General features: G+C 37.9%; 1 protein-coding gene across 3 annotated transcripts in view; it reads right to left on the bottom strand.

The window, feature by feature from the left end:
• The window catches only part of DACH1 (dachshund family transcription factor 1), a 465,786-nt gene that overhangs the window by 130,126 nt on the left and 308,771 nt on the right, over positions 1-26,889 (bottom strand). For 2 of the 3 annotated variants that reach the window (XM_050948495.1, XM_050948507.1), the window contains exons 4-6: positions 25,013-25,185; positions 7,753-7,888; positions 5,678-5,815 (exon numbers count right to left, since the gene is read on the bottom strand). In XM_050948495.1, the coding sequence (XP_050804452.1) occupies positions 5,678-5,815; positions 7,753-7,888; positions 25,013-25,185 (447 nt within the window). Of the gene's footprint in view, positions 1-5,677; positions 5,816-7,752; positions 7,889-25,012; positions 25,186-25,765; positions 25,922-26,889 lie in introns of all 3 variants that reach the window. The other variant, XM_050948516.1, reaches the window with a different exon arrangement.

Here is a 26,889-nt window from a genome sequence, read left to right as displayed (position 1 = left end):
AGGCATTTTCCCCCAGGTCAGAGTGCCAGTGACATTGTGGGGGTTTTCACTTTTCTCTGCAGCCTGTGGGCATGAGTCACTTGCCAGGAATATCTGGGTATATCTCACTTTAGTGATTTTCCTGCCATTGCAGGAGCCTCATGTACTGGTGTGCCTTGGTCTCGTCTATTCTCTGCTTATGACACGTAACAGCCCAATCTTCTGCAGGCTGTAATACTTTGATCTAATTTTAGTTTAGTACATGGGTTCTGGGTCATATTGATGGCCTGTGGAATACAGGAGGTCAGACTAGATAACCTTAAACTCTATTACTTTATATAAGATACAAAGAATGATATTTTTAAATATTTTGTTATAAATACAGCTTCAAGAAGTTTGTGTTGATCTTACCATCTTCCCTGAATGTACACACATATAATGCAACACTAACTGAGGAAGCTACAGTATTTGCCAAGTCATAAGAATGGAGTTTGTCTCCATTTTGCTTTTTAGTGAATACCAACACACTAAGAAAAACTTTTCATTTCCTTTTTCACATGTGTAGTCCATGAGCGGTAACAGCTCTTAACATGCTAAATGCATTCCTGGACTGAGTGAAATGCATATCAACAAGCAGAATGCCCAAGAGCTGTTTTGGTGATACTGGTTTTCCTGACGCTGACTCCTGTTTAGTGGACTAGAAAGGGGCAATACCATACCTTAGTATCATCTTGTTAGTATTGCAGTACTGCCCAAAGGCCCTAATGAGGGTCAAGGTCACATTGTGCTAGGTTCTGTACAAATGCATATGCAGAGAGTCCCTGGCCCTCAGAATTTACAATATAAAACATAAAGATGTGGCAGCAAGAGAAAATAGAATGAGAATAAGGGAAGAGAGAACAAGGTTACAAATACAATATGTAGGTACTTAAAGTTATGTTCATGTCTTGGTTGCTTCCACTTCATGTAAATATGGAGTATGTATTAGGACACACACACACAAAAACTATGTGTATATAAATAGATGAAAATGGAGAGATAAATTATGCTCACACAAAAATTAAACATGTAGAAGGTTTGTGAATGCAAATTCAACCCAACTGCTCAAGACTCCTTCCATAAAAAGGGTTTTATTAGAGAACTAATTAAAATTGTATATAAGCCAAGAGCCTAACGTATGTTCTTGAGCATGTTGTTTCTGACTTGGGTGGGAGATGGTTCCAGTAAATGAGAATGCACAGTTATGCCAAAACTCTTTCTTTGTCCTTAACTTTTATAACAAACATTTATTTGCTCTTTTGGGGGTTGGGTGTAACGGTGAATATGCTAGATGTATATCTAGTCAAGTTATCAGAATATTTGAATTAGGTTTTGTTTTTCACTCTGCAGTGTCGGCTGGCTGGCTATCTGGGACTGGTCATGTCCCAAGGGGCATAAAATATATGTGTATCAAATAAGAGAAAGTTATTGGGGTTATCAGAGAGTTATATCTCAAATGCAGATACTATGGCATTTTAAAGGAGATTAGTATAGATCAGGGGTTCTCAAACTGGGGTCGTGACCCTTTGGGGATCTCAAGGTTACTACATGGGGAGTCAGGAGCTATCAGCCTCCACCCACAAACCCGCTTCACCTCCAGCATTTATGATATAAATAAATATAAAATATATTAAATATGTAAAAAATGTGTTTTTATTTATAAGGGGGGGTTGCACTCGTAGGTTTGCTGAAAATCACGTAAAAAATTTCCATTAATACCAGAGTTAAAATAAATTTTGGAAAAGGCTAGTTTAGCTTTTGTTGCTAAGGCAGTAAATATTTCATTACAGAAACTGAAAACAGCATACACAGTTTTCAAAAGGAGAGTGTCCTTTCTATAACACCTCAAATAACTTATTTAATTTAAACATAAGAATGACATTCAGGCTTCACCTAAGATTGTTTCAATCTAAAAATTATAAGTATGTGCAGACAGAAGAAGGTTCTAATCTGATGTCCTAGTAACCACAGTATCTCAGCCAAATATGTTGGCTTATCGAGAACCAACTCTTGTGCCCCATGACTGCTTTTTTTTATTACTTGCAGCAGCTCCTAGTCTTAGCTTTGGCACTGAGTTAAAAAGAAATCAATTGGTCTTGACAACACACCCTCTACCACTCATAATGCTGATCTTTTTGTGCAATCCTATTTAAATTTAAAAAAAAAAATATGCATCACGAAAGGATTCCTAACTTACAGGCTGCTGAAATGATGACAACTTGTCTTAATGATAACTGCTGTCAAACACTTCAACTAACCTCCTTCCCAGGATCATTTGCAATTTTGAAGTACACTTTCAGTATAGTTGGAAAATTTGTTACTCTCTGATGAGCAAGCATGGATACTGAAAGTGTAGACTTACAGATTTTCTTAAAGGTGCACATAATAGTTTTTTGGAGAACAATTTCTTCTCCTATTTTGCTGCAACAAGTATTGATCTTGGGCCTGATCCATGGTCCACTGAAACCAATGGCAATCTTTCCATTGATATTCATAGGCTATGGATTAAGCCAATGGAGTCCAATCCTACTCCCATTGTGTTAATGGTAGATTGACTTCAATGGGAGTTGAGGTCACTCAGCCCTTTGGAAAACCAGGCCCTAAGACAGAATGGACTTTAGAAGTAGACAGCAATAGAATCAATTAAACAAATGGATCAATTAAACAGATGGATAACAATATTTTGAAAGGGGAATTAAAGCATAAGAATGGCCACACTGAGTCAAGACCAATAGTCCATCTAGCCCAATATCCTGTATTCTGACAGTGACCAATGCCAGACACTTCAAAGGGAATGAACTGAACAGGACAATCATCAACTTATCCATTTCCTGTCACCAGTCCCAGGGTTTGGGAGTCAGAGGTTTAGGGACACCCAGAGCATGGGACTGCATCCCTGACTATAGTGTCTAATAGTCATTGATGAACCTAGTCTCTGTTAACATATATAATTCTTTCTTTAATCCAGATCTAAATTTTGCTTTCACAACATCCCCTGGTAATGAGTTTCACAGGTCGATCATGCATTGTGTGAAAAAAATATTTCCTTTGTTTGTTCTGATGTCTATTAACATCAAGCAAAATGCAGCTACATATACATTGAATCTATAGTTATTATGCTATACTGTACTGTGCAGAGCGGGTAGATTAGCTCCTTATATTGCCCAAGACACATGATATTCTCTTTCCTTGACCAGACACATCATTTGAATCAATCATGATTGGCCCCTTCTGGCTTCTCTTGGACTTTCTTAAAATATAATGTCTTTATTAGATTTCATTACCATAATTTTTTCTCATATTTAAATTTCCCATTGATTTTAATTAATTTCTCCCTAAGCTCAGGACCTTGGAGAGCTTTTAGGTTTAAAAAAATTGGGGGAGGGAGAAGAAAGAAAAGAGACAGAGGCTTCTTCACCAGGTGGGATTTCCCAAGTTCTCACAGCTATAATTAAAAGTCATTCTAGTTCCAACTGATGGATTGACACAAATATGTCTCAGAAGAAAACAGAGTAATGCATAAATGCTTAATGACTCATATTCAAAACTTACAATTTTTTTTTAAAGTCAGGTGACAAGGACAAGGCAGATTCAGACAATGCCTGAGTATTTGAAGGCTATATATATATATAAAATTGCCTTTTGACAGATTAGAGGTGGTAGCAGCAAGCTGCAGATCTGAATGTCAGGGCTATAGCGACACTAACAGATAATTACCATCTCCACAAATATCTGTGAATGGAATCACTTGTTTTAATACAGATAAGTTTAGTGTAAAAGTTAGAGGGCTGGTATGAGAGATATGATAAATGTGGTCATGACAGAAAACAATTTTTAATTTAGTATGCCCTATCAATCTAGATAGCCCATGAATATTTACCATTAATTCAGTAGGCTGGAACAGAGAGAGAGAGAGAAAGAAAGAAAAGGAAAAATAGAAGCTTTGACCTAAACAATGACTGTTAAAGAAAGAGAATCTTCAGCAGTTTCAATAAGAACAAATTTTATAGGCAAGCTAAACTGGTGGCTGCATGGGGAAACACGTTTGGGAAACCATTAGAAACTAAAGTCATGTTCCTGTTGTTTTATTTTTTTTTATAAGACAAATGGTAACAATTCCCAATATGTACTGCTGTTTTCTAGATTACACAGGAAAAATGTGTGACATTAGTGGGCTAAAATTGAAACATTTACTGAAATTCAAAACAAGCCTGTTTGATCACATCATACTTCTCAGCAGGGATATCATTTGCGGGGGCTAAGTGGGGCATATAAGAAGCTAACACGGGTTGTGAGTGTAATGAACTAAAATTAATGGCTTATATAAAAGAAATGTTGTGTCCATTATTTTTAGGATAATCTTAATGAAGATGCCACCTGTCCAGAACAGAAGTGTCCAGATTTTAAATCTCTTTTCATATCTCAGTGTTCAGACACAGGACAGAAAAAGTAAGTTCTTATAGCTATTACTGTTGCAGCCATTCAATCCAGCTGTATTAAAGTGATGGTTCTTACATTTTGCACCTTATCCCAAAGAGCTAATTTCTTCTGACTCACCTTTCCCAGAGAATTTTTTTACTAAGAGAAACAGCTCCTATTTCTAACTCCTCTTCCAGTGAAATCATTTTCCAGCTCTATAAAGCGTGCTCAGTGTTTAAGTGTAGTTTCAGTAAAAATTCTGTATGAAATATAATTCTTTTAAATACTGAAGAATTCAGTTAATATTTCTAGTATACATTGAACATAACAACTTTGTACCCACAACATGATGAAATGGTATTACAATTAATAGAAACACTAATAGGCCATTAATCTAACTCATACATTTGAAGTCAGATAGTCAATTAAATTGAAAATAAATTACTTAATATGCAGCAGTCTCATTTTAAGCTGTTGGGTATTGTTGCAGCTGAGTATTACTCTTGCCTTTTTCCCCATGCATGGCCCAACATCCATGGTGCTCAGCACCTCTGAAAATCAGCTCATCAGAGTCAATCACATGGAAAATTATTTTTAGCAACTGGTATTCTTTGTTGGAGGATTATAAATGTAACAATTATCTCAAATCATTGTTATCTCTCATGAAAATACTACAAAAAGTGCAGAGCTCTTCTTCAGGTCTGGGAAACTAACTCAGAGTGTCACTGCTAAATACAAGCATCTTAACAGGAGAAGAAGTATAAGAGTTTTGTGTGAGCTCAAAAGCTTGTCTCACCAACAGAATTTGGTCCAATAAAAGATATTACCTTACCCATCTTGTCTCTCTGATAGCGTGGGACCAACACGGCTACAACAATACTGCATATACTAGTGCAGTCATTTACCTAGATCATGAGGAAATAGTTCAGGCCTACATTTGTTATATCTATCCTTCTATGTAATATGTATTTAGTTTTTCTCTTTATAGCTATTATCAACAATATCATACTCCTTACTAGACTATAAAGTAGGAGAAAAGACAAAAAAACCATTTAGGGTCTCACTTATGCCACAACATTAAAAAATAAACAATAATGATGATAACAATAAATTAATATTTAATAATAAAATAATAATGAATAATAAATACCATGAAGGTACTGAGAACAGCTTATCGTATATATATTTATATCAATATCATAAGGACATAAAATCCATAAGAGCATAAAATCCATGTTACCTTTCTCAATATGTATTCTTTTTGTCTCATGTCCAACCTCATGACCAGCCAGATCACCTTCTTTAGGGCCAGGTAGGACGTTAGGTGATAAGCCCATCAGCATCTGGTTCATGGATAGCCCATTCTGATGTACCGCTGCTAGTCATAGACACAGAGACAGAAAACCAACAATAATATTAACACACATACACTAACTTACAATAATTTTAACAATATTACTCATGTCTGTATTTTTTTAGATACTGTCTCAATTGTACAAGAAAACTAATAACCTTAATGTCATTTAATTAGTAATATTAAATCCACTCAGAGGGAGCCCCTTTTCCCCACTAATTCTTTCGATTCAATGCTTCATTTAAAGCTGCTAATTTTGGCATCTTGGGTTGCACAGCATGTTTCAAAACACTACACAAGAGCTGAAACTCAGGACGAAGTACTATTGGAGAAGCTTCATGAGAGATGAATAAGATTTTTAAATTTGATTTGACAAATCTGCATATTAGTATCCTAAATTCCATAGGCTAAAAGCACTGATGCCTCTCATGTAAGAAAGCAAATACACCACAGAGAATAATCTTGAAATGGTAGGCAGACTGGCTAGCTAGTCTGGTAGGTCCTTTCCATATCTAATTTCTATTGTCTCCATTCAGCCGGCCCCTTAAACCCAGCCTTCTGAGGCACAAAAGCCAGAGAATCCCATATAAGCCAGTTGGACAAGAGGCTGACATATTTTGAGAAAAAAACTAGCCCAGAAAGCAATGGCAAAAACAAATAACCTAAGAATGAGGTTCAGGGAACTCCTGTAGATTAGCTCTCCACTCCTTTCTCGGATTGATCCCTATTTCTCAAGCAGCCATCTTGCTCCTGCAGGTACCACACATGGAGAAGCAGTTATTAGAAATAGGATGCGGGGTGGCAAGTGGAACAGGATTAGGTGTTTTATTTTAAAATTTAAAAAATTGTCTGCAGTGACTGAGGAACTCTATTACCCAAGGGACAATATGGAGAGCTTCTGACCTCTGCTGCTATTCTGTGACTATGGAATTTACCACAGAATCCAGGCATTGTTGTAATATTTTGCTCTACAATCTACAATTTCATTTTTAAAAACTGTTTTGTTACTCATGGTTATGAAAATAATCTTGAAAATATGATTCAAGTCTAAACCAATATAGTGTTAACTTCCTGAGTCTGCAGAAAGCCTGAAACAGCCATCTAATGTGTTTATCTAATTAGAATCCCCAAATGCCTCCCTATGTTTACACAGGAGCTAAAAATCTCAACTGTCTCTTACTAAGGGACCAAAACCTTCGGTTTCACCAACTGACAACTTCAGCAATGCAGTGATGTGTTAATACAAAAGTCTGCAACCTAGCAAAAAATGAAAAGGTGTGGACAGGGTAAAATAAATTGAATTTAATATGCATAAAATAATATGGTCTAAACCTTCAATTTCCAGGCTGCTGAACTGGAGTACCTCAGATTCCAGGGATCCACAAATCCTAGTCATGGAACTTTCACAACAATTTCACCAAATTTCACAGTTTAATTTGATTCTATCCCTTGTGAGTTCTGAAGTGAAAATATTACTTGTATCACATTCCCCATCCTAATGTTTGTGCAGATTTTTTTAAAATGTATTTCACCTAGAATTGTTTTTTTTTAAAACTGAACTATCCCATAAAATGTCACTTCTGAAGTCAGCTTTAATATAGAAGTCCAGCTAGGGTAACAGGATTAAGTAAAACTGTAAAATACATAAATGTGTCACAGTTTGTATATGTTCATTTCTGAAACTAGTCTAGCAAATTGCTTTCTCACTTCAATTCTGTTTCATAGTTTATATCTTTATGCTTAATATGACATAATGGCAGTTTTCATCAATACCTATTAATGAAGCATCATACATTACGATACTGTAAACTGGGGAACTTAATGTTGGGCAATAGCTATTGCAGCTGAACTTCAGAACATACTACATCTAGATCTAATTAGAATTAAGGTATTTTGATTAGAAAAAAATAGCTTAACTTAATCAAATTTAAAATGGTGACAAGGAGAAGAATGTGACCTACGGATTCTGTCTGACGAACTCTCAGTCCGTGCAGGTGAGCTGGACACACTGCTGCTTCGATGAGATGACGGATGGCTGCCAGGTCTTCGACCTTCTTCAAGGGAAGGAGCAGGAGACGGGCTGTCTGGAACACGTTCCTACACTCCCCAAAAAACAAGATAACCAATTAAAGACAACAGCTCTCCTATTTAATAAACAACATTTTCTCCACAGGAACTCTCTGTTATTTGAGCAATATTTAATCCCACTCTGCTCAGTTACTCTTGTTTATTTCTGGGGTTGAGCTCTCCAGGACTTGTGGTATGAGAAAGGTTCATACCTCTAGAACACCAGAGCATGACTTCTATAATGCAGCAAAAGACTTAACCATTGAGTCAGGCTTTTTCACTGACTCTTTCAACTATATTTAACAGCAGCTTGTTTTTTATGTCATGGAGTTATGTTTGAAAAAAAATGTATTTTGGCTGTTTTAAGTGATTGCAGTAACCAGTATCGTGAGAAAGTGGATGCTATTATAATTTTATAAATAAATAAGGGCAACGCTGTGACATCCTTACTCATGTGTTGAGAACCTTACTCCTCAGATGGTCACATTCATTTCAATGGGACTATCGGATGAGTAAAATACTCACAATCTGGCACTAAATAAATAAAATAGCTATAACAGAAAGCTTTTGACATACTAACTAGTTGCAGAGAAAATGTATTGTGTTCATAGGTACTCAATATTTTTTGAATGAATCCTTTCTGAAATAAGGCTGGGCCTGTGTTGGTAAAAAAAATCTGTACTGGAAGTTAATATAAGAATCAGAAATATCTGATATTTATGCAGCTTTGGTGCAGAAAGAATGAACAAAGGGAGGTGAGTGTTGCTACTGGAGAAGGAGAAGTTACTTACCTGTACGGTAACTGGGAGTTCTTTGAGATGCTTTAATGCTCCACCTTACCTTGTGCACGTGCCCTTACACACTTGATCAGAGATTTTAGTTAGCTGTGCCTGCATTAAACATATCCTCATGCTCCAGTGTGAGGGTATAGAAGGAGGGCAGACCACCACTCCAGTTCCTTTTCAACCATAAAGTTGAAGTAAGACTTCACATCAGAGGAGAATGAGGTTGGGTGGTGGAGCACCCATAGAAACAAAACATCTTAAAGAACTCCAGTTATTGTACAGATAAATAACCTCTCCTTTTTTTTTTTTCCCTCACTAAATTTAAAGGAACTATCACAGGCCCTGATCCCGCTTTCACTGAAATGAACAGAAAGGCTGCCATTGACTTAAATGGGAGTTGGATCAGACTGAAAGTGTGTAAAGTTAAGCACGTGTTTTAATCTTTTCAGGATCAGGGCCTAAATAAACAGGGTGAAATCCTGGCCCCCTTCACTTCACTGAAGCTAGGATTTCACTGCAGATTTTCAGAGGAACTCAGTTCCCAATTAGTCACTTAAACAAGTGATTAGATTTCCAAAAAGTGCTTGGAACCCTACAGCTCCCTTTGTGACTAACTTTTCTGCTTGACTTACAGACCCCCAAAGGAGTTTAAATAAAGGTATATAACGTATTTGAGGTTTAAAAAAAATTACAGGAAAAAAATTCCATTTAAAGAAGTTTATCATTCATTGAGGATGCTATTTTATTTCTAAATATCCATTTAAAAGTTCTTTCAAGTACTCTCTATATTTGACTTTTCTCAGAGATACATTAATTGAGCAGATCATTTCATTTTCTCTCACTGAAAGTCAGGATTTCCTGAATAATCCTGATCAGAAATTTGACAAAAAACAGAAACTTAATTTTTCCGTATTGCTTTCCAACCAATTTTATTTCTGACATAATTCAATAATACAACTTCTGTTTGCGTTAGTGGCACACATGAAAGATTGCTGCTGTTAATGCATATGAGCCTCTTGCAGAAAGAGCATGCTGTTCTTCCTTAAGCCCCAGAAAGAATTTCCAATCGCTCTGATTGTCACTATACAGCACACATAGTAGCTGGATGAACATTTGGTTTGGTGAATGCATTCCAAAGGAAATGAACAACACATCTATCTATACTAATCAATAAAACTGCTCAGGTTAAAGTTTACTGTGAATGTTTGCTATGCAGGCTGTCGTGATTGCACAGGGACTCAATGGGCCTATTAATGGAGAGGGAAGGACCTTTTAGAACAATGTATCAAGACATTTAAGTGGATTCCACTTTAATAGTCTCTATTTTTTAAGTTAAAAACATTGATGAGGAAAGTTTAACTGCATCATAGCTCTAGGCTTATTATGAGTTTGATTGTGTTTATATGCCCATGAACCAAGTAGTCAGGTGGAGGATTAGAATGCAGATGTTCTCAGAACATACAAGATACATTTCTTTAGATTTAGGAGGATTTAAGTATTCACAGTATACAGATTTGGTATAAATTGAAACAGACCATATCTAATAATTTAATTTAATATATAATTTCACAGTTTGGCATACAATGTATTGGTCTTTGAAGGGTTTCATTAAAATGAAATCCAGTGAACATATAAGATTTGAATACAGAGTTTCAGAGTAAATTAATTTATTTAAACCACTTAATTTGCTTACCCTATTTATTTATGTGTGCTATTACAGCATATATTATAAGAGGCAGACAGCAGAAGAAATGCATAGGACTAACTAATATAATTATTACTGAAACAAACCAGATAATGAGTTTTATTCACATGTAATAAGACATAGTAAGAGAAAGTCTATGATGGAACTATGTAAACTGGGTTTATCAGTTCATTTGTGGAATACCCTTTAACCTCAACAGACAAGGGACTGAACTATGCTTAGGCAAGAGTATAATTAATGTAATACCTCAGCTCAATGCTTTCTAGTTTTGCTTTGAATCTCCACCAATCAATAATATACAATCTCTTGTAATTTTCTGTCTTTATTAAATCTAGCTGCAATAATAAATGGAAATGCTAGTAATAATAAATTTAAATACTCCATTGCTCTAAAAAGGGCATACTAATAAACTAATGGTGCTGGAATATCAATATAGGAATGTTATTCTATCCTTTCACCAGGGTGTTTGTGGAGAAAAAGATGGATGTAGGTAAACTTACATTTCAAAAACACTTTATTTTAAAAACTTTTAAAAAAGGAAATTTATAAAAACATGTTCAGTTAATAAATCAGACTAGACTTCAACAAAATACACTCTCATAGCTGTCTTTTGACTGATGTGAAATACTACTTTGGGACCAATAGGTCTAAATTAGAGGAAGAAGAGTCAAAACTTCCTGAATTTTAATCCTGGCTCTGAAAGTGACTCTTTCCAGAGCCTTGTGAATGTCTTGCGTCTACGCATTTTTTTTTCTAAAATGTATTCCCATCCTTTATCAATTCAACTCCACTGAAGTATAGACCAAGCTGCAGGCTGTGGCTGACACTCTGTCTGCATTAGTGTTCCCACCATTGCTATAAAAGAGGGACATTTTCCAGTGGCAAAATCTGTGGGTGTCTAATGCACTAGTGGGCAACCTGCAGCCAGCACATCCCTGCAACCCACACCGCTTCCTGCAGCTCACAGTGGCTGGAAATGGTGAACTTGCAGCCACTGGTTGCTACGGCCAGCTGTGCAAACGTAAACAAACTATCTGGTGGCCTGCCGCTGGTTGCCCATCACTGCTCCAATGCATACCAGAAGCTTTACTAAAAGCCAGGTATATTGGGGAAGATTCTCTTCCACACTCTACTACCTCTGAGTCATTTAGGTCCAAGTCATAGACTCATAGCTAAGGATTCCAAAGCCGGTCCTGAACTCTCACTTGGAACTTCCAGAACAGTGAGAGAGTCAGGGACCTAGCGGAGACATGCCAAGGGCAGGAGAGATTGTATATCATTGCAGTGCTGTGAACTCCAGCAATCTCCTTTTGATAGGTGGTCCTTTGGAGAACATTGCTAGCTGGCACATGTTAGAAAAACCTCCATGCGGAAGACCAGGCAGCTATAACCATCTCCTTAATGGCCACAGATCCTCCCTCCTGTGATATGCTGGCCCATTATATGTACTACTTTCACTTCTAGCATTCATTTTCTGGTTCTACCCAAAAGAGAATTAACTTTGTCGAGCAAGAGCCACCAATTCAATGGCATTTCTAAAAACTTATCACCACAAAATTGTACTGGATTACCGAAAGCCAGTGAAATTTGTTAAAAAGAAACAGTCAGCTCTCCAACTTTATAATTAGGCCATAAGCCTCTATCCTGGAGCATGTAGGTGGATTTCTCTTCTACTCCTACTCTGGTTATTTAGGATTTGCTTCATACCCCTTTAAAATTGAGTATTGCTCATGGTTCTAGATGTTTAATTATTTGTTTTCTTTGGATATTTACTGCATTATTTTATTGGTAATAAATGTTAGATATAAGGGTTTGTAATTACCAGGATCACTCTTATTTCCATCTTTAATGATCACTGAGCATTTGCTTTTTATCTGGTTATCTGTAACCTCCCACATTTCTTTTTTGTGACTATTGAGAAATGTTTGGCATATGTTCTTTTTCTCCAATCCTGCCTGGCAACGGGAAGACAGGCTTACAGACAGGTTTCACTGAGAAGGAAACCAGAGGCAAAGATTTGTCTAGTCTATCATATGTAGCACATAAACCCCACTCTGCCCTCTTCTTTTCAGCCTTATAGAATTCTAGAAAGCATTGATCTAGCCAGGGATCCAGCAACTCTTCTGGGCATTTTAGGACACCTTTTAAACTATTAGCTATTAGTAGTATGACATAACTTTGCCTACAAGCACCCCTAAAGTCAAATACAATAAGGGCCTGCTCTTCAAAATAGCTCAGCTCTCATTTAGGCACCAAAATAAGAGGCCAGATTTTCAACAGAGCTAGTTATAAGTGTCACAATGGGATCTGCTGGGTGCTATACCCTTTTGAAAATCTGGTCCTTATTCTGACGCCTAAATGGGAGCTTAACTCTTAAAAATTTGTTCCCAGATGTGGATCCTGAGCATTTGAAAATCTGGCACTGACCTCATTTGGCCCCATAATCTTTCCACCAGGAAGCACTTGTGTTTTACCACAGAGGAGATGGAGCATCCTTCCTCACACCTTTATTTCCCTGGTATTAGAAGTTTCAGACTCACAATATCCAGTCTCTTTAAAATGAATTGATCACCTGGATCGGTCAGTCCCTTCAGTCCTCACATAGACTGCGCTCATCACAAGGCATCTTCCATTCTTCTCTTATACTGGCCTTCCTTCTCCATGTGTGACCATGCCTTTTCACAATAAAATCTTCTCATCTCTTTAATTAATTAATTAAATTTTTTTCCTGGTACCCTCTGCCCTCCTTCATGTGGCTTCTGATAAATGGGAAAAGGACTCTCAAAGCAGTTTCCTTTCAGGATCTAGATTTTCCTGTCAGCCTCCATGCCACAGGATAAAGAAAAGGTCACATTCCACATTATCTTTGGATGCAGTCACATTTCCGAAGGACACAAAAAGGTATATAGTCTCTTGATTTACAGGACTTATGAGGTTGTGGTGATCACCCCTAGAATCACTACCCACTCCATCTGTGTTCCAGAGCACTCCAAATAACCTTGTGAGACCTTCCATCCGATCATCTTTTCTCAAGCTGGATGAAGGGAGTCCCATGAGAAAGGCTCCTCTACTCTGTTTCCTATTTGCCTTCTTCCTCCTATTCCAGTTCACACAGAAAGGAGTTTCATCAGCCCTCTTCTCCTTTTTTGCAGGCAGTTATTTTGATCCTGCAGCTCCATCTCATTCTCTCAGGAAAAGTACCCCATAACCAGAACTCTTCCTCTAGAACCCTGCCACAAAGCACCCTTATTGAAGTTTAGCTGGCCCAGGCTTCAACCCCTGTACTTGCAGACCTCCTCTTCATTCCAAGTGAGGGCACCTCAAGCAATTTGTATGAGGTTAGTCCCTTCTCCTCCTCAGAAGGTAGGCAAGGGAGATGGGTCAGTGGTGGGCATATAATCAAACTTCTTCTAGGCCCTTGTCACTTGAGGTTTTTGCCCAATAACGTTGCCCCTTAGCACTGTAATTTCCAGGAAGCAGAAATCCATGCTCTTTTAGACAAAATGTTAATCTGCCCAGTTTCAGAACAGAGGAAGAGGGGGATTTCCTCCATGTACTTCGTGGTGTACTACTGAATGTGTCAAGAGTTTCTACCTTGTTCTGCACTCTCCTGTAAACCTCAGCAACTGCCAGTCAACATTTTAGATGTAAATTCCTAAATTCATTCTCAGGCCATCTCTGATCAGTGTCCCTTCTATTCAGGGTTCTCCCTTGTGTCTTCTGCCCTAATTCTGGTCTGGTTGATCATTCATTTCTTGGACTCTTTTGCAGTTTGCATAATCATCATCCTGTGGGCTAATTTTCACCTTTCTTCTGTTTAGAGATCCCTGCTCTTTGGTACTCTTTGTCAGTCCTCAGTCAGTTAATACTATGGCAATGCTTTCCCTCCCAGTCAAGGGCACCAGAACCTTTGAAGAAGTGGAGGGAGGGCAAGGCCAAAATGCCCATTCCCTCCCCATGGCTGGCTGCTTTTTGATGGTCCTGAGGTTGAGAGCAGTTGGTGAGAGCAGGTTCCTTTGAAAAAGTTGTTGATTGCCCTACTTGAAGTAAAAAAAAATAAAAAAACAACAACTAATCATTCCCTACTTCATGTTCTCAGATTGGAGCATCTGGTGTTGAAGAAAAAGATGGACATTCAGGTGCCAGGATGTGCTTGGTAACGGGGCCTGGTACTGAGTAATGGGGATTGCGGTTCTCCCCCAACCATCAGGTCTCCAGGGTACCAGAGCTCATGCGGTACACTGGCCTCATTCAGTACTGCGGAGGAGTGTCTATGGTACTTTGTTGGTACCAATGGCTGAGAAGGTGCAGAGCACTCTGTAGATGAAAGTTTTGTTGCACCTTCTACAGTGGAGCTCCCATAGGGACACTACTTGAAGAAGAACAAATGCTTCTGATAGCCACCTATTTTACAGTACATAAAAGACAATACAGAGAAACAACTACTTTGAAGTCCATCTCTGATCCTCCTAATGAACAACAAACTGGTTTGAACAGGTTCAAGAGACATAGGGAGACAGAGAACTTTGCAGTGGACAAAAGGGGAACCTTTGAAAACCAGGAGAAGGGAGAGACATAGAGACTGTGAGGAACCTGAGGGAACCCCAGTCCCTACAAGTGGGGCTGTCCGGATAAACTAGGCCTAACTATGATATAGGCAAGAGAGATATATGTAAACTGTTTATTATGCTGAAACCCTTTTGCTCTTGTCTTACTCTGCTCCTACTATTTATATTAAACAATACTTTTATTTGCAAGTATTGTTTTGGCTAACTATATTTCCACACCAGACAAAGTTCCCACAGGGGACACTTACAGGGCTCGAACACAGTTGGGCCTACTGAGGAATCACAGTGGATGCATAGATTGAACTACAGAAAACAGACTCAGAGAAGGAGAGATGCAGGGGAAGATGCAAGCCCTGTCTTCTGGTGGAGGTACACTCGGAGAGACTAAAATAGAGAAAAAGTGGCATTTAGCACCAAACAATGATACAAACCATTCTTGAAAATGCCACAAAGCCTCATGGGACAAAGTCTGTGCTTGTGTGGACTCTCATAAGAATTTCTGGCTATTATATTGGACTTGCTTCTCCTATGAATGTGTCCATCTGGCTCCTTTAAAAAGCTGGTTTTGATTGCAAAAGCAAATTTGGACTCAGCATTTCCTAACTTTTGACTGATTGACTTCACAACATTAATACTGATATTTTAACATAGTTTTTAATTGGGTTTTTTTGCTCATTTTGGGGGTTGGATGCAATTATAATTTACATACACATGGGCGCAGACAATAAGATTACTTTTATTTTTTCATTATGATATTGCCAGTTCTAGCAGTATTCCACATTTAATATTTCACTGAAAATGTAAAAGAAAACATTTACAATACATTCACTATATGTGCATGTGCCGCAGAGGCTCATGGGTGGTTCATTGCTCTGTGTCAGCAACTCTTATCAGCCCTGTCATACTCATCACACCTAACACAGTATTGTTGTGATAGATACCCAAAAAGTGGCATGTAATTTATCATTGGAAAACTAATATCTCACTGATCATTAAAAGCAGCAAAGAATCCTGTGGCACCTTATAGACTAACAGACGTTTTGGAGCATGAGCTTTCGTGGGTGAATACCCACTTCCTCAGATGCACTGATCATTAATATTCTTGTGTGGTGCATGTACAAGGTGTATACAGAGAGTTATAAATATGTGTTAGAATTATGTTCTTAAAATGTGTTTGGCAAGTAATAAATAAGCCCAATCTGCCTTAGAAAAAGGATTGTGTATTTGTTTGTCTGACCTGTGTGGTTCTCAGGCACAAACCACGAAGGTATATTTACATAAAAGGTAAACACAGCCAACAAACTAGCAAGTGAGGAAGACAGCATTTTGACTGCAAAGACAGAGGGTCTGAACCCGAATGATAACCAATCAAATCAACTGATTGTATACAATATTACTGTATTATAATTGCGTATAGAGTAAGGTCATTTATGAAAGCTTTCAACACCCTGGTGATTAATATTGTTGTGAAATGAGAAATGAGGATACTCACTGATATTATGCTTTACAGTCTGTGACCAAATACAAGGAGAAACATTTTTTCTCCCAGACAGAATGGAAGGCAGCTATCTATCCTGTCTCCAATGTAAATTAATCAGCGTGGAATCCAAACAATTGAAGCCCCATTTACATACAAATCAGCAGGGAAATGGAAATTGCACACCAGGAAGTCTACCTGCCTGCTGAAACAGGGTCCATGAACTTTGGGAAAATAGCATGGTGTCTACATCCCAGCAGGTGAGAGAAGCTTTGTTTGGGCTTAGTTTTCAAAGAATATGTTTCAAAGGTTTACTGTGACTAGACTATAAAAAGAAAGGGGAGAGAACCACATAGCTATCCATCACCTGGGGGATTCAAGGACCAGAGCTCTTGAAATCACAGAATGCTGTGCTTCAGTCAATGGCGTTGAAGCCTTTGGGAACTGTATATAGGTGAGAAACCTGTTCAGGCAAAAAGTATAACTTGCTAAAATTAAGTTTAAGTGTTAGAAGCACAATTTTACTTTTGTTTATTTGTAACCCTTTCTATCTTTATTCCTTGTACTTGATGTCACTTAAAACTATGTCCTTTTGTTAAATAAACTTGTATTATTTTTTACTATAAACGATTCAGTGCTGTGATTGAAATAAGTGTCAAATTCCAGTTAAATTAATGATCTGCAGTGTATTGTCTCTTTAAAGGAACAACAAACTTAATAAGTTCTGCAAGTATTCCAGGAGATGGCTGGACACTACAGGGAGACATCTCTGGGGAAGTTGAGATTCACTGTTTTTTAGTTGCAAGACAAAGCTTGGACTGGCAGAGTCCTGAAGATTTTGTTGGCAAGGCAGACAAGCTGTTCATCAGAGAGTTGTCATACATCTTAGCAGTAGCAAAATTCTCACTTGCTGAGGCTATAAGGGGTAACGCAGTAACTCAAACTCACAATATGAGAACCTCAGCAGATTGTCAGGAGACCATATTAGGGAAATTTGAGACTTGGAGGCTGTTGGGGTCACTCTGCAAAAAGCCACTGGGTGGTGAAAGCCAGGGAGTGACCTGCCTGCGTATATGCTGGCTTTTGGTGTCAGATCTGTGAGCCACAGCAGCATAGCATTGAAGGCACTCAGAGTTGGCAGGGCAGGCATTGATACAACCCTTATTGGACTGGACCAAACCCCAAAGCATCACACTACACAGACATAGACACACACAGACACACACGCACATTTTTATATGTACACAATCCATATTATGTACAATATTCTTTGGGATTACCTCACAGATTCCAGTCAGTTAAGGCAGAGTAATGAAATCTGTAACAGCTTTGCATTCCTGCTCTCCTAGGTGGTCAACAGTTTTTGTCATCAAAGCTTTGCATACAGTTACGCCATCAGAATCACACTCTGCAGTCTTTTCTTTATTTTAAACAACAGGTCACATAAGCTATCCCTAGGCTGGAAGTTTATCTATATGTTTTGCTGATGAAATACATTGACCCTGCAAAGTACTGAGTGACTAGTCTGCAGAATTTCATGACCACGTGACCTCATATACAGAAGCCACAACACAATGGAATTCTGCAGGTGCTACACATTTGAGGTAAAAAGTGTCTGTATCTGAGAAATTTAAATGTATACAGTTGTAGCTTTTCAGCTCTGGATGACTATAGCACATTTCCTTCCCTTTCTCCTGCTGTTGTAGATTTATTAGCAACACTATGATGCAAACATGAAAAAAATAAAATAAAAAAAGTTCGAAAATAAAATTAAATAGTAACACAATGTTTAAGCCCACAGATGAATTAAAGTGTAGACCCAACAGTCTTAAACTAAAATGAAATATTGAAATTACTGGGGGACAAATACTATAAAATCAAAGGAAATGTTTTACTTTGAATCAGCCATCTTGGCAAAATATTTTGCTGATTGAGTTCTACTCCTGGGTGAGAGGGTGATATGATCCTGTAAACCAAGGCAAGCCTCAGCAGAGGACACATGAAACTCAAGCATATTTGGGGAGTGGCAGAGTAATTACAGTCTGGAGTTTTTGGTATATTAGGAAAATTACTGTGCTGCTGGTGACTTTTTCAACCTGCAGTGCAATTGTTTTCTACTGTAACTCTTCGCTCTAAACAATATATATGACATATATGTATGTGAATGCATACTGAATTGATACAAGGCAGTTTTTGATACTGATCTGCTGCTATTTTCCAAATGTTACAGCATAGAATTATCTCAAGTCATTGTTAATAGGAGTTATACATTTCACAATATCCTTCATATTTACATGCATCTTTCTGTTTGGGGGGTGCAGGGGAGAAATGGTAGCTATCTGATATACTGAAACTTCTAACAAGCTGAGCTTTTTGAAGCCATGGACAGGTGATAAAAGCCACCTCATGTCTAAAGCATCTCCAGGTCACAGCTGTCATACTCATCATGATTCACTGCTGTTACAATCTGCTGCCCCTGCTCGTTGCTGCACTTCTTTTATTCATCCAACTCATATATCTAAATATCCCATTACAAAAAGGACATCTAATGTTCATCTCATGTTTGAAAGGGCACAACACAAACTTCTGGAATTTAATTCTAAAGACTTGTGCTTAAACTGGCCATTACCAAATCTAAAGTGTCTGTTCACTTGTTCATTTCTCAATACTTCTCTTACAATTTTGTTCCTGTCTGATCTTGTTTATGCAGTTTAGCATGGTTAAAATATATGTTTCTCATATGGTTTCAGTTTTATTCCGACTTCTTATCAATTGGAAATGTAATATTGCCCAGTGATGGAATGGCATTTGAAGCTTTCTGAGTTTACAGATAACAACACTGACTGTGGACTTGGTGAATTGGAGGGAAAGGTCAGCAAGTCATCTAGGTTGGCACTTTTCACAAAATCAAGTCTCCTCTCCAAGAAACCAGGATGTTTCTCATTTCAGGACCCAATATCTACCAGGATAATTCTGATCTCAGTTACAGCAGTGTAAGTCCAGAACAATTCTACTGAAGTTCATTGAATTAGCTTGTATGTACAAGAGTAAAAATTTGCCCCACTCCTTCCAATATTCAAAGACTGTGTTAATTAGAAAAAGGTAAACTTGTTTTGTCTAATTTCAAATAACCTCTGACATTTAGATTAGAAAACTGAATTTAAAAAAAAAAAATACTCGGTTCACAATCCTCTTAAGGCCATCTCCTGTCAAAGAAAAAGAGATAGAACGAAATGAAAGCTTGGGGGGAAAAAAAATGAAACAGGAAGAGAAAGTAAAACCAGAAAGCCTTAAAATGTAGAGAAAGAAAAGAAAGGATATAAATTCTAATAAAAAGTAGTTTTCTGACAATGAATAATACTTTGTGATGTTTGTCCCTCTGGCATCAATATTAAGAAACAGAAACAGTAGTTTTGAGTTTTCCCACCTCACAACATCACTGTATTTATTCTCACAATAGCACTAGGATATTATTTCTCTTTGTAGCATGCTACTGTACATACTCTTTACATTGCCTCTGCAGGGTGCTAGTAATATTTGCTCAGAGAGTTTGCCCTTTAACCACTACCCGCATGCGCCATAAGGACACGAGCTAAAATCATAGAGTTTCTTTGCCTCCACTGGGGACAGAGTAGACTGTCAATAGCCATTCCCCCAAACAAATCCCCCAAGCTCCATACCCTCCAAATACCAGCTGATACTCATAAGGACAGGGAGAAATAATTTATATACTTAATGTTTAAAAAAAGTCTTACTGCAAGTGATGCTAGAACAGGGGTTCTCAACCTTTTCTGAATCATGCCCTCCCACCCATCTCTTTTTTTTCTTGGAGCCTCCCTTCCTTAAAAAGTGGGGCATTCCAATGTAGGAATAGCTCAGTGGTTTGTGCATTGGCTTGCTAAACTCAGGGTTGTAAGTTCAATCTTTGAGGGGGCCACTAAGAGATGTGGGGGGAAATCAGTACTTGGTCCTGCTAATGAAGGCAGGGGGCTGGACTGGACTCAATGACCTTTCAGAGTCCCTTCCAGCTCTGTGAGATAGGCATATCTCCAACCCAGATGGAACTGTGGTCATTGATTCCAATCAAGGGGATTCTATTTTACATAAATCAGTTCTTTGATCCTGATGTCTGCCTGTGTATAGGCAAGGAAACCTTTTGAAAGCACATACAATAATAGTTTCCAGGGCAGTATTTCTCAGCTTCAGCATCAAAGAGTGCTAGTGAGCCGTGCAACTCCATGCACCGGGCCACCACTGCATTCACTGAAATTTGGCCTGGCTGCCCCTTCGGTTGTCTCACCAAATACTGTACAAAGGCAGTTTGGAAAGGGAGCCTTTTTGCCACTGCTCCTATGCCAAATGCCATTTATAGTTTTCTTGCAATTTCACTGCAAACATGAATTTGCACTGAAATTTGACCTGGCCACCCCTCCATCTGTTGGAAGGGTGAATGGCTTTGGGACCCTGTGAGTGAATGGAAAGTTCTGCGGCCCCCCCTTGTGCAAATTTTAAACACTAGATTTAATAACCACACATGTAACTCTCCAGCAAAATTATCATGAGGGGCTGAGAGATGCTGTGATTCCATCCTTCCTGTTAGTATCATGGTAAAGTGTGCACCAGAAGGAAAATGGGCGTGTGAGGTAGGGTGACCAGATGTCCTGATTTTATAGGGACAGTCCCGATTTTTCACATTTGCTATTTGGCTAGTGTGAGGGCTCACTCCATGACCATCATGACACAGCAGTATAAGAAGCATGTACAGCATTGTGATAGCACCATAATGCCACTACAGAGATATATGACAGCTTTTGCTTCCATGATTATAATTACTTTCCAAACAATCTATATCCATAATATTAAAATAAACCATGGTGCCTATTTGTCACCTATTTACCATCATTGATAGAGAAATATGGACTGATGATGGGGCAATATAAAACTTTTATCAGCATGAATCAGTAGAAGACAAATATATATCACAGGCTCAGCAATTTATTTCATGTATATTATCTCTGCATGTGGCATAAGGCACGGTGTGATGCACACTGAGGAAAGTATACTGAGCTATGTGACCACTAGTTCTAATCCCAGATCACCTACAGAATACTCTACACTTCACAGTCATTATTAAGTTAGGCCTAATGACCCAACCTCAGCGTAGGCAATTATATTTCATTCGTTTTATACATAATTCAGAAGTTGCAGCCATCATTACTGGGAACAAAACCCTAGAGACACCCAAATCTTACCAGCTTTCCCACATGAGTTTTTAAAACAAATGGTCCAAATTATGTGCTTGTCCAACACATGCTGACTGTATTATTGTATGGACAGTGTGGATGTTTGTCCCTCTCTAGTGGCTAGACCACAACCCATGCTTTAAGATCTGGGGATCTCAGGTTAAATCCCTGCAGATGACATAAAAATGTGTTGTTACACCCAACATTCTAGTGTTCATTCAGAAATAATTGTGTGACCCAGTGACAAAGTGTGTGTTGTGTTTCCCTCTATGGGCTGCTCCTCATAAAGGAGGATAGCATATCTATATTACCAGGACTGCTATAGATGAAACAGCAGAATGCTATGCAGGAGATCTGAAAGCTCTAGTCTATTCAATGTAGGTTCTTCTACTGCTCTCATCATCACAGTATCTAAGCACCTTCCAGTAATGCATTAAGAGTGATGAGTAATGTATCACATCTGGTTTGTTCTCTTTTCTTTCCTGTGGGCTCAAACTTGCCTGATGACCAACTAGGGGCGGAGGGAATATATGTACATTTATCTAGGTTCCTCACACTCCTGTTGAAATTATTTTATATAGCAAGCTATTATATTGAACTGTGAATTTAGATGTTCTGTTAATATTTGCTTTATTACTGTACTTTTAGTGTCTGAATTTTGGTTAATGGGAGATGTCACTTTAAGAATAGGGTGGGCCACATATTACAGGGTTTGTCTGACAATGACTGAAGACAGTACCCTGACTGTGCAGATTCCTAAGAGGTCAGAATTTGATGATGTGTAACATTAACACTTATTAGGGAACTAGAAGCGTCAGTACGTTGCTAGTGACATTTAGAGCCTTTTTCTTGTAGGTAACCAGCATGAATCCAGCTCACCTCAGTAGGGATTAAAAACTGCACCTCTCTAATGAACATTTGGTGTTCCTTGTATGAGATAAGTCACAGCTCCTACATCACAAACTCAGCACCACACTTTGCATAAATTGGCAGATTCAGCAGAGGCCAAGAACTTCACGGGCCATGGAGACTGAGCTGTCTCTGTGACTTGCAAAGGAAGGTCCCCAAAATGAGGATTGAGGCATGTTGACATAGTGATGTGTGGGGAAGGTTGCCCTGCTGCTCTGTAGATAAACCAGTGACTTCAGTAACCAGAGCTGCACAAGCCATAATAGCAATATTTTCAAAAGCACCTAAGTGACTCAAGACCTTTTTGAAAATGGAAATTCATCCATAAGTCACTTAGGCACTTTTAAAAATAACATAAATTCACATGTTTTTTTAAAAGATGGCATAAAGAACAATATGCAAATTAGACATAACTATGCAAATTATCTCTATTAAATAATCTGCATAAAATGTCACATGGAGCTACACAAAATTTGACAGTTATGATGAAGATTTTAATAGCATGAATATAGGATGGCTGATTTCTTTTGGAATGAGTTATGCAGGTCACCCCCCTACACACACACATAAAAAGGTCAAGATTTTTAAAATTTACTAATAATTTTCAAGTGACAAGTAGAAAACTATTTGTCTTTAAGATGTCTCAAGTTAGGCACTCAAAACCTCGGGCACTGAAAATTAGATCCCATCTGAAAAAACTTTGCCTTCATTTGTAATATCGGTTTCTCTCCCCAAATCGCTGGGGTGCAATTGAAAATAGGCTCAGGGATTGTATAGAGAATGAGAAAGTGTTCTTAGGATGGAAGTGTTTGTATTTAGCTGTCAGAGAGACAGACATCAATGTGTGAAGAGTCCAGCTGGATTAAAAAAATTGTTGGTTTTAAAGACAAGATAGCCTGGTCTCATTTATTTGGTTCCCCTTGATGCTACAATGTATTATCTTGCTAGCTACGGAATTCATGATGACACAGAGCAATATCAAGAGATATTGGGAGGGGGTGGTTTGGGATGGGTAGAGGTTTTAAATTTATTAGTTATAGTTTTACTCTCCATCTAAGCCCCACAGAGTTACACTCATGATAACTCGGCCACCCAGCTTTACACAGTTTACTAATTACTTTGTTTAAGTTTAATAAATAGAACATTTTCTTTTTGAATGTCAAAAACAGATTGAGATCAAATTTCCCATTGCTGTATATAAACTGTGATGTTGTACTTCTGATAATAAAAATAAGGAAGACACTTTAACATGTAAAGGATGCAAAAAACTAAGTTCATTGGACATCATATTTCAAGACTCCCACAGGAGCAAACAAAATGCTGTGTCAGCTAGTGTGTGCTCAATCATGTTCTCAATGTCTTTATATTCATTACCATATATTCATGTAATAAGCAGTGATCACTATGGAAATTTAGAAAATAAATGTAGGATGAAATATACACCTAATATGTCCCAGAGAACAGCTCTGGTATTATGCACCTCTTGCTAATTGCCATTCTAGTGAAAAATAAAACATACAGAAGGGCAGAAATCACCATGCTACTTGGCAGTGACAGTTAGCAGCATGAGTGATATGACAGGGTAGATACAAAATGGTCACCACCACACCATGGCTGTTGTCTCAGATGTATTTGCACACACCATGGTTCCAATGCTGATTTCTGCTGTTGTCACGCCTACCAAGACAAAAGATGCAGCCTAACTTTTAAAGCCATATATAGGCCTAGTCCTAACTGCCTTACTAAGGGTTTGTCCACACTGCATCACAGTGCAGACTACGGGGGTATGAACTGCAGAGTGTTGTGCACTAACTGCCCTGTGTGGACACTGCTGGCATGAACTAAAAGGTATCTAGTTTGTGTTAATGTAATCCTCCTTCAAACAGGGTTACCTTATTGTGAACTACATTCCTTTTAGTTTGTCCCAGCAGCATCAATACAGGGCAGTTAGCCTATGGTGAGGGAGCACCTCAAGATGTTCTTCAATTAATTTATTTAGTCACTCTAGTTCGCGCACTCAGACCTCCAGCTGGGAATATCTGACATAAATACCAGGATTGGTGTTATCTTGGGCCCACTGTAGTTAATGACAAAATTCTCACTGACTTCAACAGGGTCAGGATTTCACCTCCAGCTTCCTGGGAAAGTGGCATGAGATCTTTTTTTGGCCATGGGTAGTCAGTATCTATATCTCATCTGACAAATGGCAACTTCAACTGTGGAACTGGAGCACTGATTTAGTACTCAATATTCAAAATTTTCAGTTACCAACATAATACTCAGTTCCCAAAATCAATTCCTACAGTAAGTGGGTTTTTCTTTGGAGCCCTCCCTTCCAAACATTGACCAACCCTTGCCATTATGACTGCTTACCTTTTGACATCTGATGAGAACAGCCTTACATTAATAAGATACCACGCTGTGAAGAAATTAATTTAGTATCATAGATATTTTTCTAGATGTTTACCTTAATAACAGATGTCTCGACTCTGGATGGGGGACTCTGTACTTGTGCTGCTGCTGCCATATTTGCAATGGTACTAAGGTGGTTCATCTGACTCATGGCCATTGTGACAGATGCAGGAGGTAGACTGACAGGAATTAATGGGTGGGGCATCATCATAAAAGGAAGTTCCAGGCCTAAGGGGAAAAAAAACAACAAAAGGCAGGAAATATTGGTTTATGATTTTTTTTTAAATATTGACTATTAGGAATATATTTTCTTATGAGCAGAATATGTTGAAATGCTTGGCACCAAATGTGTTAAAAAATGAACTCTTCCAACATTTCAGTATAGAGCAGTTAACATGAATCTGTTCACTTTTTGTACGTGTGTAATTCCCTCTAGTATCCATGGACGTCTTATATGCACAGGGAGAAGCTAACAGACCTCTTAGTTTGTTCACATCTGTGTAATGTTGTATCATATCATTGCTAAGCAATTGTTGTTTGTTATATTGTCCATTTTAATACTTGCAGCAAAGTGTCTTAGCAATAATTATGCCACTGATGCACAGGTTAATAGCTATTTATGTATTAGGTTTATTGTGTATGTTTTTATTTTTTTATTACTCCTATTTCCACTGCTGAATACTTTAATTAAAGTATTACAGTATTCACCACATTTTTTTTATTTTGCATAGCCTATTTAACTAAACACAATAGAAAGTCAGGAGTTCGAAAACTACTGATGTTATTGTTGAAAGATGTCAACCCGTACCATTTGGCAGAAGGTGGTTCTGTTGAAGAGGGTTGAGAGGATGGCTAACTGGAAGGTTATGCTGTCCAGGCAAGCTGGGATGGTTAACAGAGGCCTGTGATCCTTGGGTAGGGGGAGACTGAAGTTTTTCTTTATCCCAAGAACCATCACTGCTGCCTGTGGGGAATGAATATAAATTATTTGGATGCAGGAAGATTTCAAATTTGTAATATGTGAATTTGCAAGCAAGGCCACCAGTTTAACTCATTTGGTGGTTGACAAATTAGTGTTTGTAATGTATGGGTTGGGCAAGGGGGAGGTTTTGTTTTCTGTCAATAGAAAGAAAAGCCACCTTTATAGATAGGTAAGGATAACATTTAGCGTTTATAGTTAGAAACATGAATTTATGGGTCTTAGGATTGTACTAGTTCACATGGAGAGTCTATATACTTTGAATTCTTAATCCTTGGCTAGAAAAACAGTTTAAACAGTACAGTTCCAGTGAGAAATCAACAATGTATTTTAATGAAATTTAAATATTTGTTATATTAACAGTTTTACTTACATTTCTGTAATTCTTAGTAAGTAGAACTGGAGAGAAATATAACAATTGTTTTATATGTGGTAGAGGGTGTTTACTTGTAAAGTTTTCATTGTCTGACTATGGCTATATTAATTACGTTCATATTTGTTCTTACATTTTGGTATTAATATAAAACTACACAGAAATTAAAATTTTTATTCACTGATAGCATCAACTGACAAGCACTCTTGTGTACAGGTAACATATTGCAGTATTAGATAGTCAATTCATATTTCATTCCATTCAATATAAGAAATTATGATTCCAATCCTGCAAGTTCTCTACTTGTGGAACCCCACTTGGAGCAAAAAATGATTTAGAGCAATATATACTGACTATAAAAGTATTTTACATATCTGAGAAAACAGATTTTTCAATACCGTGAACATCAGCACTTTTCAATATATCACAGTAAAACACAATACCACAGTTAAAGAATGGTATCAGTATTTCATTTATATGAAAAAGTTATTGATTTCTACATTATGGAAGTGTACTTTAAGTGACCTCTAAACTGAATAGGTCTTTAAAAAACTATATGTCACTGAGGATATATATAATA

This window comes from Gopherus flavomarginatus, chromosome 1 (genome assembly GCF_025201925.1).
Source record: "Gopherus flavomarginatus isolate rGopFla2 chromosome 1, rGopFla2.mat.asm, whole genome shotgun sequence".
Taxonomy (NCBI): Eukaryota; Metazoa; Chordata; order Testudines; family Testudinidae; genus Gopherus; species Gopherus flavomarginatus.
The sequence above is the reverse complement of the archived record's forward strand: the minus strand, read 5'-3'. Positions and strand labels throughout refer to the sequence as shown.